A 14,910-nucleotide genomic window follows, 5' to 3' on the forward strand; every position below is an offset into this window, starting at 1 on the left:
TGAGAGGGGGTCTTAGTGGTAGGGGATGGGGAAATGGCTGAGGCCTTGAATAACTTTTTTGTTTCGGTCTTCACGGAGGAGGACGTGAATACTTTGCTGGGTGTTAGTGATGGAAAGATGGTAGGAGTGGAGGATCTGAATGACATTGTTGTTACTAGAGAGGCAGTGCTCGAAAGACTGGAGGGACTGATTGTGGACAAGTCCCCAGGACCGGATGGAATGCATCCAAGGGTTCTGAAAGAAATGGTGGAGGTGATAGTGGATGCCTTGGTGATTATTTTCCAAACCTCGCTGGATTCCGGGGAAGTGCCGGAAGATTGGAAAGCGGCTAATGTACGCCGTTGTTTAAGAAGGGTGGCAGGCAAAAGGCAGGGAATTATAGGCCAGTTAGTTTAACGTCTGTTGTAGGTAAAATGTTAGAATCCGTGATCAAGGAGAAAATAGCGAGGCATCTTGAGGAGAATTGTTTGATAGAGCAGACGCAGCACGGTTTTGTTAAGGGGAAGTCGTGTCTGACGAATTTATTGGAGTTCTATGAGGATGTGTCTAGGGCGGTGGATAGAGGAGAGCCGGTGGATGTGGTGTTTCTTGATTTTCAGAAGACGTTTGATAAGGTGCCGCACAAGAGGTTATTACAGAAGGTCAGGGGGCATGGAGTTGGGGGTAGGGTGTTAGCGTGGATAGAGGATTGGCTGTCAAATAGGAGGCAGAGTGTGGGGGTCAATGGGTGCTATTCGGATTGGCAGTTGGTGACTAGTGGAGTGCCCCAGGTGTCGGTGCTAGGGCCTCAGCTATTTACCATTTATATAGATGATCTGGAGGAGGGAACCGAGTGTATGGTGTTGAAATTTGCTGATGACACCAAGATTGGTGGAACAGCAAATTGTGCGGAGGGTGTGGAGAGTCTGCAGAAGGATCTAGATAGGCTGGGCGAATGGGCCAGGAAATGGCAAATGGAATTTAATGTTGGCAAGTGTGAAGTTGTCCACTTTGGTAGGAATAATGGTAGGAAGGACTATTACTTACATGGCGAGAAACTGCAGCATGCGACGGTGCAGAGGGACCTCGGGGTCCTTGTGCATGAGTTGCAAAACCCCACCCTGCAGGTGCAGCAGGTGGTCAGGAAGGCAAATGGGATGCTGGCCTTCATAGCGAGGGGGATTGGATATAAAAGTAGGGAGGTCTTGCTGCAGCTGTATAGGGCACTGGTGAGGGCGCAGCTGGAGTACTGTGTGCAGTTTTGGTCGCCGCACTTACACAAGGATATTTTGGCCTTGGAGGGAGTGCAGAGGAGGTTTACTAGGTTGATACCGGACTTGAGGGGGTTGAACTATGAGGAGAGGCTGAATAAACTAGGCTTGTACTCGTTAGAGTTTAGCGGAATGAGGGGAGATCTCATTGAGACATATAAGATGATGAATGGGACGGATGGGATAGAGGTGGAGAGGCTCTTCCCGCTCAGAAAGGACAGTAGGACTAGACAGCCTCAAGATAAAGGGGGGGCAGTTTAGAACGAAGTTGAGGAGGAACTTCTTCACTCAAAGGGTGGTGAATCTCTGGAATTCTCTGCCCGTTGAAGTGGTGGAGGCTGCCTTGCTAAATATATTTAAGACGCGGGTTGATGGGTTTTTGATAGGCAAGGGGATTAAGGGTTATGGGGAGAGGGCGGGAATGTGGAACTGAGACACGACAGATCAGCCATGATCTTATTGAATGGCGGGGCAGGCTTGAAGGGCTAGATGGCCTACTCCTGCTCCTATTTCTTATGTTCTTATTATGTTCTTATGAATCTATCCTGTCAAACTGTCTGTGTGGAGTTTGCACATTCTCCCCGTGTTTGAGTGGGTTTCCTCTGGGTGCTCTGGTTTCTACCCACAGTCCAAAGATGTACAGGTTAGGTTGATTGGCCAAGCTAAATTACCCCTTAGTGACCCCCAGGATACGTTAGTTAGAGGGATTAGTGGGTAAATATATGAGGCAAGGGGGAGGAGGGCCTGGGTGGAATTGTTTTCAGTGCAGACTTGATGGGCTGAATAGCCTCCTTCTGCACTATAAGGATTATATTCTATGAAAACCTGTTAGAATGTTACAGAATACCTACAGTACAGATGGAGGCCATTCAGCCCATTGTGTCTACACTGACCACAATCCCACCCAGGCCCTATCTCCATAACCCCATGCATTTACCCTAGCTAGTCCCCTGACACTAAGGGCCAATTTAGCATGGCCGATCTAACACACACATCTTTTTGGACTGTGGGAGGAAACTGGAGCACCTGGAGGAAAACCACGCAGACACGGGGAGAATGTGCAAACTGCACACAGGCAGTGATCCAAGCTGGGAATTGAACCCGGGTCCCTGGCAGTGAAAGGCAGCAGTGCTAACCACTGTGCCAACCACTGTGCCACCGTGCTGCCCCATTTCTAACTTTCTATGAGATTCTCTCTCACTCTTCTAAACTCCAGTGAATATAATCCTAAGCAACTTAATCTCTCTTCATATGACAGATCTGCCATCCAGAAATCAGCCTGGTAAATCTGTGGTCTACTCCCTCTGTAGCAAGGACATCTGTCCTCAGATAAGGATACCAAAACTGCAGACAATACGCCAGAGGTGGCCTCACCAACGCCCCATACAATTGCAACAAAGCATCCCTATCCCCATACTCAAATCCACTCGCTATAAAGGCCAACATACCATTTGCCTTCTTTAGTGCCTGCTATACCTGTGACTGATGAATGAGGACACCAAGGTCTCGTTAAGTATCCACCTCTCTCAATTTATATCCATTCAAGTAATTATCTATCTTCCTATTATTGCTACCAAAGTGGATAACCTCACATTTATCCCCATTATACTGCATCTGTCATGCATATGCCCACGGACTTAGCCTGTCCAAATCACACTGAAGCATCTCTGCATCCGCCTCACAGCTCACCATCCCACTGAACTTTGTGTCATCTGCAAATTTGGAGATAATACATTCAGTTCCCTCTTCCAAATCATTAATATATAATGTGAACAGTTGGGGGTCCTAGCACAGATCCCGGCAGATAGTATCTGACTGTCAATCAGAAAATGATTCTTTTATGCCAATTCTTTGCTTTTTACCTGCTAACTAGCTTCTATCCACCTCAAGACACTATCTGCTATCCCATGTGCTTTAAATTTACATAGTAGTCTGCTATGTGAGATCTTGTTGAAAGCTTTCTGAAAGTCTAAATAAACCACATCCACTGGTTCTCCTTGGTCATCTCTACTAGTTACATCCTCAGAGAAATCCAGTAGAGTCTAAAAAAGTAAATCCGTGTGTTCCCCAGACGGAAACCATGGATGAATAGGAATATCCACTGCTTGCTGAAGTCCAGGTCTGAGGCGTTCAAGTCAGGCGACACTGACCTGCACAAAAAAGCCAGATATGATCTAAAAAGATTCATCAGAGTTGCCAAAAACAGTACCTGACCAAGCTAGAGTTTCAGGCTAGCCACACTGACCCCCATCGGCTATGGCAAGGTCTGCAAGTCATAACAGGCTACAAGTTGAAGGCGTGTAAAATCACCAGCTCCAACACACTCCTCCCTGATGAGCTCAATGCATTCTACTTCTGTTTTGAACAGGAGGTCAGCAAGATCATGCCCTCCAGCCTTGAAGCCCTGGATGAACCTGTATCTGGGGTCACCACTGCAGATGACAGTTCAGCCTTCTCGAAGGTCAATGCACGGAAAGCAACTGGCCCGAATGGGGTATCCAGGTGAGCACTCAGTTCCTGCATAGATCAGCTGATGGGGGTATTCACAGACATCTTCAACGTCTCTTTACAACAATCTGAGGTTCCCATCTGCTTCAAGAAGATATCCATCATCCTGGTACATAATAAAAACTAAGCAGTGTGCCTTAATGACTATCAGCCGGTGGCTCTGACATCCATCGTTATGAAGTGTTTCAAAAGGCTACTCATGGTATGAATCAATTCCAGCCTCTCTGATTACCTGGATTCACTACAGTTTGCCTACTGCCACAACAGGTCCACAGCAGATGCCATCTCCCTGGCCCTGCACTCAACCCTGGAACACCTAGATAACAAGGACACCTATATCAGATTCCTATTTATTGACAATAGCTCAGCCTTCAAAACTATTATTCCCACAAACTCATCTCCAAACTCCATGGCCTGGGCCTTGGCACCTCCCTCTGTGACTGGATCCTGAACTTCCTAACTCACAGACCACAATCAGTAAGGATAGGCAACAACACCTCCTCCACGATCATCCTCAACACTGGTGCCCCACAAGGCTGTGTTCTCAGCCCCCTACTATACTCATTTTACACCTATGACTTTGTGGCCAAATTCCCTCCAATTCGATTTTCAAGTTTGCTGACGACACCACCGTAGTGGGTTGGATTCAAACAATGATGAGACAGAGTACAGGAATGAGATGGAGAATCTGGTGAACTGGTGCGGCGACAATAATCTCTCCCTCAATGTCAACAAAACGAAGGAGATTTTCATCGACTTCAGCAAGCATAAAAGAGAACATGCTCCTATCTATATCAATGGGGACGAAGTAGAAAGGGTCGAGAGCTTCATATTTTTTGATGTCCAGATCACCAACAACCTGTCCTGGCTTCCCCCCACCATGCCGACACTATAGTTAAGAAAGCCCACCAAAGCCTCTATTTTGTCAGAAGACTAAGGAAATTTGGCATGTCAGTTACGACACTCATCAACTTTTACAGATGCACCATAGAAAGCATTCTTTCTGGTTGTATCATAGCTTGGTACGGCTCCTACTCTGCCCAACACCGCAAGGAACTACAGAAGGTCGTGAATAGAGCCCAATCCATCACACAAACCAGCCTCCCATCCATTGGCTGTCTACACTTCCCGCTGCCGCGGTAAAGCAGTCAGCGTAATTAAGGACCCCATACACGCCGGACATTTTCTCTTTCACCTTCTTCCTTCGGGACAAAAATACAAAAGTCTGAGGTAACGTACCAATCAACTCAAGAACAGTTTCTTCCCTGCTGCTGTCAGACTTTTGAATGGACTTGCATTAAATTGATCTTTCTTTATACCCTAGCTATGACTGTAGCACTACATTCTGCACTCTCTCATTTTCTTCTCTATGAATGCTATGTTTTGCCTGTATAGCATGCAAGAAACAATACTTTTCATTGGTGTTAATACATGTGACAACAATAAATCAAATCAAATAGAGTCGTAAAGCATGATTTCCCTTTTGTAAGTCCATGCTGACTTTGTCTAATTACATCTCTACTTCCCAAATGCTGAGTTATTGAATCTGAGAAATCCTTGATAATGGACTTTAGCAACTTCCCCAATACCGACGTTAGGCTCACTGGTCTATAGATCCCTGTTTTCTCTCTATCTCCATTCTTGAATAGCAGGCTTGCATTAGCTACCGTCCAATCTGTAGGAACTATTCCACAGTCCAAAGAATTTTGGCAAATAACCATCAATGGATCTACTATTTCCAGGGCCACTCCCTTAAATACTCTGAGATGAGGATTATCAAGACTGGGGATTTATTAACCTTTAATCCCTTCAATTTCCCCAAAACCATTTCTCTGTTAATGCTGATTTCTTTCAGCTCCTCACTAAAACATGTTTCTCTCTGCACTTTTGCTACATTATTAATGCTTCCTTTATGAAGACTGAAGCAAAGTACAAATTTAATTCCTCAGCCATTTTTTTTATTTCCGATATGAATCCTCCCATTTCTGACTGTAAGGGGCCGACACTTGTTTTTGTCAATCTTTTTTTCTTTACATATCTATAGAAACTTCTATGGGCAGTTTTTATGTTCCCCTGGCTTGCTTTCACACGCTACCTGTCCCTTCTTAATCAATCCCATGGTCCTCCTTTGCTGAATTTTAATCTGCACCCAACGCTCAGGCAAATTGCTTTCTCTTGCCAATTTGTATGCTTCTTCTTTGAATCTGATACAATTTCTAATTTCCCTTGTAAGCCGTGGTTTGGCCACAATTTTCTTAACTCTCTTGCACCAAATTGGAATAAACAACTTCTGGACTTCACCTATTCATTCTTTAAATGCCTGCCACTGCCTTTCCACTGTCTTTCCTTTCAGTAATGTTTCCCAGTCCATCATGGTAATTCATGCCTCCAACAACAACTCCAACAAATGGAAAGTTTTCCCCTGATTCCTATTGACTCCAGTTTTGCTAGGGCTTCTTGATGCCATACTCAGTCAAATGCTGCCTTGATGTCAAGGACAGTCACTGTCACCTCACCTGTGGCATTCAGCTCTTTTATCCATATTTGAGCCAAGGCTGTAATGAGGTCAGGACCTAACTGAACTTGACAGAACCCAAACTGAATGTTTGTAAGCAGGTTATTTCTGAGTAAATGTCAGATGATAGTGCAGTTGGTGACTCCTTCCATCTGAAGATCGAGAGTAGACTGATGGGATGGTAATTGGCCGGATTGGATTTGTCCTGTTTCTTATGTACAGCTATATTACTTGTGTCAGTGTTGTAACTGTATTGGAACAGCTTACTGAGGGGCGTGGCAAGTTTTGGAGTGCAAGTCTTCAGTGTGATTGCTGGAATATTGCTCAGGCCCATTATCTTTGCATTATCCAGTGCCGCCAGCCATTTCTTGATATCATGTGGACTAGAAGCCTGTGATGATGTGAACCTCAAGAGGAGGCCGAGATGGATCATCTACCCAGCACTTTGGCTAAAGATTGTTGCGAATGCTTTGGTCTTACCTTTTGCACTGATGTGCTGGATATATGTATTTTAGTGCCAGTAACTATGTAGGCTGTACATCCCAAAGCAGCATGTCACTTCCATTGTTCACAAAGGACAATGTACAGACTGTATCCAACCAGCACTGCACTCAAATGGCAAAACACAGTGCCCAACATTAGATGTGATTCTGCGATTGGGAAACATTTGCTAAATCATCTTCATTGTGTTCAGTGTTACGCTGATGAACAATTTAAGACTGTCAATCAGACTTGGAGTGTGGCACACTTGCATGCACAAGGTCTTGTTCTTTGCAGACAAAAACAACATGGATTGACACTGTGCCTGTTTCAGCTAAACAAAATAAGTGATACCCATTCGCTGGTTCATTCCACAGGGAAATGTCTTGAATAAACAGGGTCAAGCTGCCTGATTTAAATTTAAAACAATGTTTGGCAGTTAACTAACAGTCACCATCAACTGGTGCATTCTCCATGGCAATTCCTCTACCAGAGTCGACTTGCCAAAAAAGTCAGCACCTCCTCTTATAGAATAAAGTTGTTGTTTCTCCTGACAGTGATATTCTTATAGTGTCCTGATGGGTGCAAGAATTGATGATAGGAAATGCCCTGGATTTGGGGATGACTTTTATGAGAGGGATGTATTGCTCAATATTACATATTGAGTCAGCTGTGAGTCTGCCCACTCTCATCCGCCTTTCACTGCTAACCACCTTACGGCAAAATAAGTGGAATTAAGCTTTTAATTGGCCCTTTAATTGGGCAAAGGGATGGGCAAGTATGCAGCTGACTTGTGCACCCATTGCACTATAGGGAACAGATTGGGGGTGGATAGGAAGGCATTGATCTAGTCCACGCCAGAAACAAGCCTGACTCAAGGGCCTAATATTAATCTCCTAGAGTTGGAAACTCAGCTGAAAGTCAAATGGGATTGCACATTGTTGAATTCATTGATAAAAAGGGTGGAACTCATTGCAATTGTGCAAAGTATCTGGCAAGAACTGAACAGTAAGGCTTCAGACTTGTCAGTAACTGGCTGGAGGAAGTTCTGAACGGTGCGTAACTAACTGTCGGACAAACATCACAGGAACACCCTGGATTTGAGGGTGATAAGTGAGAGGTAAAATTGCTGTTACTTCAGTACCAACACAGATTTTGATGCAGCATGCTTGCAGAAAGTGAGTTGGAAATTGCGGAAGTAGCACATCATGCGGTGAAAGCCGTGAATTGGATTTTTTAAATGGGAAAAATCATATTTTTGCACAGCAAGTTGTTGGAAATTTGTATAAGCACTACGAGGCCATCAGGGCAACTGCGACCTCATGAGCATTGGGTCCTAAGATCTCATTATTAGTTGTCCCTCAATTCGAGGATGATGTCTACTCAGGGTCATTAGTTATTCCTTGGGTTTTATGTGACTGAACAGGCCAATTATTGACATGTGATTCTTTAAGGCAGGAAATCCTACAACATATTGGAATCCTGAGCGTAGGATTTGTTTCCTTTCCTGCAACTGCTTTACCTCTTCATGAGAGTTATTGGACTAAAAGCATGATGTAACTTGATGAGCAAGTTTTCACCACGTTAAGCGACTGGTAGCAAGCTTATCCTAGTCATTAATGTTATTCTTCATACACTTCAAGGAAAGCTTCAGAATATTTTTGTAGCATTTTCTTTGATCTTTCTTGGAATACCTGCCATTTGAAAGTTGAGAAAACAAGAGCTGGTAGGTGGGAAGCTGTGTTGGCCATCTTGACACAGTACCCAGTCCATCGTGGTGGATTTTGCAGGTGTTTTAACTGAATGCTTATGGAGTTGGCTCCGAGAAAGACATTAAGGTTTGTCCCAATGGCCTAACAATGTGATTAAAGGAGAGCGAAAGACACAGAGTGAATAAAAGTAATGGACTTGGGGTGAATTAGAATGGAATTAGATACAGAAAGAGAATGAATTAAGGGAGAAAAAGGGACAGAAAGGAAACATTAAAAAATTAAAATACTTAAAACTTAAGAAAGTCATCTCTCCACAGGTACCCTGCTCTGAGAAGGCATTGGTGACCATGGACTTCCAGGTGTTAATCCATGGTTAAACTTGACATGGTACTTCAATGGTTTGCCATTGCCTTCTGCAGGTTCTAGCTGACCAGGAGGCTCTCTCACTCTTACTGCCTACCATAGGAATATTGGAACGATTAACAGGTTGATAATCAGCCAGGCTGGTATAGCCGATATCATTATTTCTATGACTTTATCTGAAAGACAGTGCCTCTTCTGCATTTACTCGCTACTCTAAAGAAGTGTCAGCCTAGGTTTCTGCAATAGGATGTGAATCCAATCTGCTGATACTCTTGGTTGGGATAGTAAATGCTATTAGAAAGGCAAATCTAGAAGCTTGCAATTAAAATGTAAATGCTGAAATTTAACAAACCAGTTAAATGTTATTTTAGGATGTTGTTCAAGAAATTTTTCTCCACATAGGGAGACATCAATACTTGGAATAAGCTCTCAAGTGAAATAGTGGAAGCAAAGTCTATGGATACAAATAAAAACAATGGATGTCAAATGGTCTTCCCCACCTTGTGAAATAACATACAACTAGGAAGAGGATTCAGCTTCAAGTCAATAAACCCCCCTCGTAACACTTTATTTCCTAAAGGGCCCAATGTGATTTAATCCCCATTTGCAGAATTGCATCACTTTATTACATCAGCATAAATGTTTTCAACATCAGCACCTAGATAGTGCCCAAAAACATGGATTTCATGTATTGAGTCCATTGGAAATTTTAGAAATGGGGAAAAATCATTTGACAAATTTTTAGCCTCAATTACATTCGGTGGTGGTGAATGTGTGCAATTCACTACCATCAAATGTAGTTGCAGCCAAAATGTTGTCTGATTTCAAGAAGAATTAGATGTAGCTCTAGGGGACTAAACAGATCAAGGGATATGGGAGGAAGGATAGGAATCAGAATACTGAAGTCAATGATTAGCCATGATCAAGATGAATGGCGGAGCAGGCTCGAAGGGTCGAATGGCCTACTCCTGCTTCTTGTTTCTATGTTTCTATGATGCAGAGTCTTTTTATTTTCATCAAGTAAACTTCACGTACCTAACATGGTCCTCAATCACCTTGATAGGTGTTGTTACTACCTCCTAAACCCATCTTCTTTCTCCACTGTATGCCCTCCCTGATAACGAGCCCACAGTTCTTTTAGCAGTTGGGAAAAAGTTCTTTTTGATTTACTAGTAAATAATATACCCCTTCTTAATCTTTAACTTGTGTTCCTGGGTTAACAAGGGTAAGTCATCAGCACTCGGGATCAAATTCAATGGTTCCAAATTGCTCCACTTACCTATATGAATATATGTCAACTATTATTGCCATTTATTTGCCTTTATTTGTATTCTATTTTATTTTGTGGCTGTGATATTCGTTCCTCTCAATGCACACTTGTACTCTATAAAATGAAATAAATATATTTGGCATTCCAATCTTCCAACAAGTTCAGCAGCACTTCAAACAAAATTGAACAGCAATTTAAATGTGATGCGGTAGAATAAAAGTTAATGCCATAAATTTCATTTTCATCTAGCCTTTGTGCAGGTTCAGAAGGATTTCTGCGGTTGTATTTATTGTTCTCTTTTGTTATACAGTTGAAAATGTAGCCAAAGCAATACAGACAGAAGAACGTTTTTCTCCCATCAGCTCCTTTTCTCCTCATAACGTTCTTCCAAATTTAGAAAAGAAGACTGTTCATTGTGAGGTAACCTTTCATTGATTTTCTGTTCCAAGCACACCTCTGAAATCAGATGCCCTGCGCCTTGTCTATTGACTGATTCAAAATGTATTTCCATAATCGCTACACTATAATTCTATAGGATCATTTCCCATTTCAAGTAGATATGGACAATTCTATCTCAGTGATTGTTCCATTGATACACCTTCAGTTGCAATTGAGTTGTACCCAATTGGAAAGACCCTGGTTTGTGCTGAGTTGGCTGATTTTAGTCAGGTTACACCCCACAATTGGGTTAATGAGGGAGGGGGAATGAAATCAAGTTGAGTTAATGTTGCTGACTGTCACAGAAGCTAAAAGCAGGAGTAGGCCATTCAGCCCTTCAAGCCTGCTCCACTATCCATTTTGATCATGGCTGATCATTGAATTCAATGTCTGGAGCCGCTCTTCCCCCACATCCCTTGATCCCTTTAGCCCCTAGAACTATCTTTAATTTCTTTTTGAAATCAGACAACATTTTGACCTCAACTACATTCTATGGTTACACATATTCACCACCCTCTGGGTGAAGAAATTTCTCCTCACCTCAGTTTTAAAAGGTTTACCCCTTATCCTCAAACTATGACCCCTAGTTCTGGACTTCCTCACCATTGGGAACGTCCTTTCTGAATCTACCCTGTTAGAATTTTATAAATTTCTATGAGATCCCCTCTCACTCTTCTGAACTCCAGTAAATATAATCCTAGCCAACTTAGTCTCTCCTCATATGACAGACCTGCCATTTCAGGAATCAGCCTCTTAAATCTTTGCTGTACTCCCACTATCACAAGGGCATCCTTCCACAGATAAGGACACCAAAACTGCACACAGTACTCCAGGTGTGGCCTCACCAATGCCATATACAATTGCAGCAAAACATCCCTATCCCTATACTCAAATCCTCTCACTATGAAGGCCAGCGTACCATGCGCACTTACTTTCAGCGACTGATGCACGAGGATTCCAAAGTCTCGTTGAGTATTCACTATCTCATTTACACCCATTCAAGTAATAATCTATCTTCCTATTATTGTTACCAAAGTGGATAACCTCACATTTATTCACATTATACTGCATCTACCATGCAAATGCCCACACGCTCAGCCTGTCCAAATCACACTGATGCACCTTAAATCTTTAGAGCTCACCCTCCCACCCAACTTTGTATCATCTGAAAATTTGGACATAATACATTTATTTCTCTCTTCCAAATCATTAATATGTAATGTGAACAGTTGAGATCCTAGCAGTAAGGAGAATAAGGAATTAGGTAGAGAAATCAAGGGCCAGAGTCAGATCAAGACCCAGTAAAAAATAGTAGGAAAGGGAAAAGAAATGTTGAAAGTGCCCACCTCAAGGTTTTGCACCTGAAAGCTCGGAGCGTTCAAAACAAAATGGATGAATTTTGTGGAAGCCTACTAGTCTCTGACTGCCAATCAGAAAATGATCCATTTATGCCAACATTTTGCTTTTTATCTGCTAACCAGCTTTCTATCCATCTCGAGACACTACCTGCAATCCCACGTGCTTTAAATTTACAAAATAGTTTGTTATTTGAGATCTTGTCAAAAGCCTTCTGAAAGTCTAAATAAATCACATCTACTGGTTCTCCCCAGTTAACTCTACTAATTACAACTTCAAAGAATTCCAATAGATTCATCAGGCATGATTTTTTTTTATATAAGTCCATGCTGGTAGGAATGGTAGGAAGGACTATTACTTACGGGGCGAAAAACTGCAGCAGGCAACGGTGCAGAGGGACCTCGGGGTCCTTGTGCATGAGTCGCAAAAACCCAGCTTGCAGGTGGTTAGGAAGGCGAATGGGATGCTGGCCTTCATAGTGAGGGGGATTGAATATAAAAGTAGGGAGGTCTTGCTGCAGCTGTATAGGGCATTGGTGAGGCTGCAGCTGGAGTACTGTGTGCAGTTTTGGGCGCCGCACCTGCGCAAAGATATTTTGGCCTTGGAGGGAGTGCAGAGGAGGTTTACTAGGCTGATACCGGAGTTGAGGGGGTTGAGCTATGAGGAGAGGCTGAATAAACTGGGCTTGTACTCGTTAGAGTTTAGAAGAATGAGGGGAGATCTCATTGAGACGTATAAGATGATGAATGGGATGGATAGGATAGAGGTGGAAAGACTCTTCCCGCTCAAAAAAGACAGTAGGACTAGGGGGCACAGCCTCAAGATAAAAGGGGGGCGGTTTAGAACGGAGTTGAGGAGGAACTTCTTCACTCAAAGGGTGGTGAATCTCTGGAATTCTCTGCCCGTTGAAGTGGTGGAGGCTGCCTCGCTAAATATTTTTAAGACGCGGGTTGATGGGTTTTTGATAAGAGAGGGGATTAAGGGTTATGGGGAGAGGGCGGGAAAGTGGAACTGAGCCACGACAGATCAGCCATGATCTTACTGAATGGCGGGGCAGGCTCGAAGGGCTAGATGGCCTACTCCTGCTCCTATTTCTTATGTTCTTATGTTCTGACGTTGCCTGATTACACCATTGTCTTCCAAATGCTAAGTTATGAAATCCATGATAATGAACTCTAGCAACTTCCCCAGTATCAACATTAGACTCACTTGTCTATAGGTCCCAGTTTTCTCTCTACCTCCCTTTTTAAATAGCAGGCTTACATTAGCTACCTCCAATCTGTAGGCACCAGTCCAGAGTCCAAAGAATTTTGGAAAATAACCACCAATGGATTTACCATTTCCATGTCCACTCCCTTAAATACTCTGGGATGATGATTATCAGGATCTGGAGATTTATCTACCTTCAATCCCATCAATTTCCCCAAAACCGTTCCTCTACTAGTGCTGGTTTTATTCAGCTCCTCACTAAAGCATACTTCTCTCAGCACTTCTGGTACATTGCTTCAGTCTTCACAAAGGAAGACATGAATAAAGTGCAAATTTAATTCCTTGGCCATTTCTTTATTCCTCATTATGCATTCTTCCATTTCTGATTGTAAGGGGCTTACATTCATTTTTGTCAATCTTTTTCCCTTTACATTTCTGTAGAAACTTTTACAGTCAACTTTTAACTTTCCCGCTAGCTTACTTTCATATTCTTCTTTTCCTTTCTTAATCAATCCCTTGGTCCTCCTTTGCTGAATTTTAAACTGATCCAATCCTCAGGCTTATTGCTTTCTCTTGCCAATTTGTATGATTCTTCTTTGAATCTGAAACTATCTCTAATTTCTCTTGACAGCCATAGTTTGTCCAAAATTCCCTTACCACTCTTGCATCAAATAGGAATAAAAACTTCTGGAGTTCACTATTTGTTCTTTAAAATGCCTGCCATTGCCTGCCACTGTCTTTCCCAGGCCATCATGGCCAATTCATGCCCCATACCATCATAGTTACCTTTACTGAGATCTAGGACCTTGGTCTCAGAATCAACGACGTCATTATCTAACTTGACAAAGAATTCTACCATATTATGGTCAGTCATCCCCAAGGGTTCTCTCACAACTAGACTGCCAACTAATCTTTTCTCATTGCACAACACCAAGTCCAAGATGACCTGTTCACTTGTTGGTTCCTCAACATATTGCTCCAGAAAACCATCCCATATGCACTCTCGAAATTCCTCCTCTGTCATACTGTGATTAATTTGACTCTCCAAATCTAAATGCAGATTAAAGTCGCCCATAATCAGAGATGTCTCTTTGACATATGTATCACTGATTTCCTGTCTAATGTTTCCCCCAACATTAGCACTACTGTTTGATGGTCTGTATACCAATGTTTTATGTCCTTTGTTGTTTCTTAACTTGACCCATACAGATTCCACATCATCTCTGATTATGGGCGACTTTAATCTGCATTAACATTGCAACTCCACCACCTTTTCCTTTCTGTCTGTCCTTCCTAAATACTGAATAACCCTCAATGCTTAGATCCCATTCTTGGTCACCATGGAGCCACGTGACCATAATACCAACTTTATCATACCCTTTTACATCTATTTGTGCAATTAATTTATCCATTTTGTTTCAAGTGCCTCGAGCTTTCACGTACAAAACTTTAAGGTGAGCACTTTTACCATTTTTTTTCCCTTTCCTACTACTTTTTACTTGGTCTTTATCTGACTCTGGCCCTTGGTTTCTCTGCCTATCACTTTCCTTATTCTCCTTACTGTCATCTCTTCATTCCCGCAGGTGCATGCATATGCATATGCGCACACACACACACACATGGGTACCAGATGTGGCTGGAATAAGCCCGCTAACCCCGACACGTTGAATAATCTACTGACACTCACTGTTTAGGCTTGTGGTTGAGATATCAAAGAACGATATAAACTCAGCATGAGACTGTACCTTTAAGTAAGGAATTTGTTTAACTTATGTTAAATGACACACTGATGTGGGGGCATACTGTATG

General features: G+C 42.7%; 1 protein-coding gene across 1 annotated transcript in view; it reads left to right on the forward strand.

Moving 5' to 3' along the window:
* Positions 1 to 14,910, forward strand: part of LOC145353195 (lebercilin-like protein) — a 78,267-nt gene that overhangs the window by 43,646 nt on the left and 19,711 nt on the right. The window contains exon 5 of the mRNA XM_080203690.1: positions 10,409 to 10,518. Coding sequence (XP_080059816.1) covers positions 10,409 to 10,518 — 110 coding nt within the window. The remainder of the gene's footprint in view (positions 1 to 10,408; positions 10,519 to 14,910) is intronic.

Source organism: Carcharhinus amblyrhynchos, chromosome 15 (assembly GCF_965287045.1).
Source record: "Carcharhinus amblyrhynchos chromosome 15, sCarAmb.v2.hapA, whole genome shotgun sequence".
NCBI classification, from domain to species: Eukaryota; Metazoa; Chordata; class Chondrichthyes; order Carcharhiniformes; family Carcharhinidae; genus Carcharhinus; species Carcharhinus amblyrhynchos.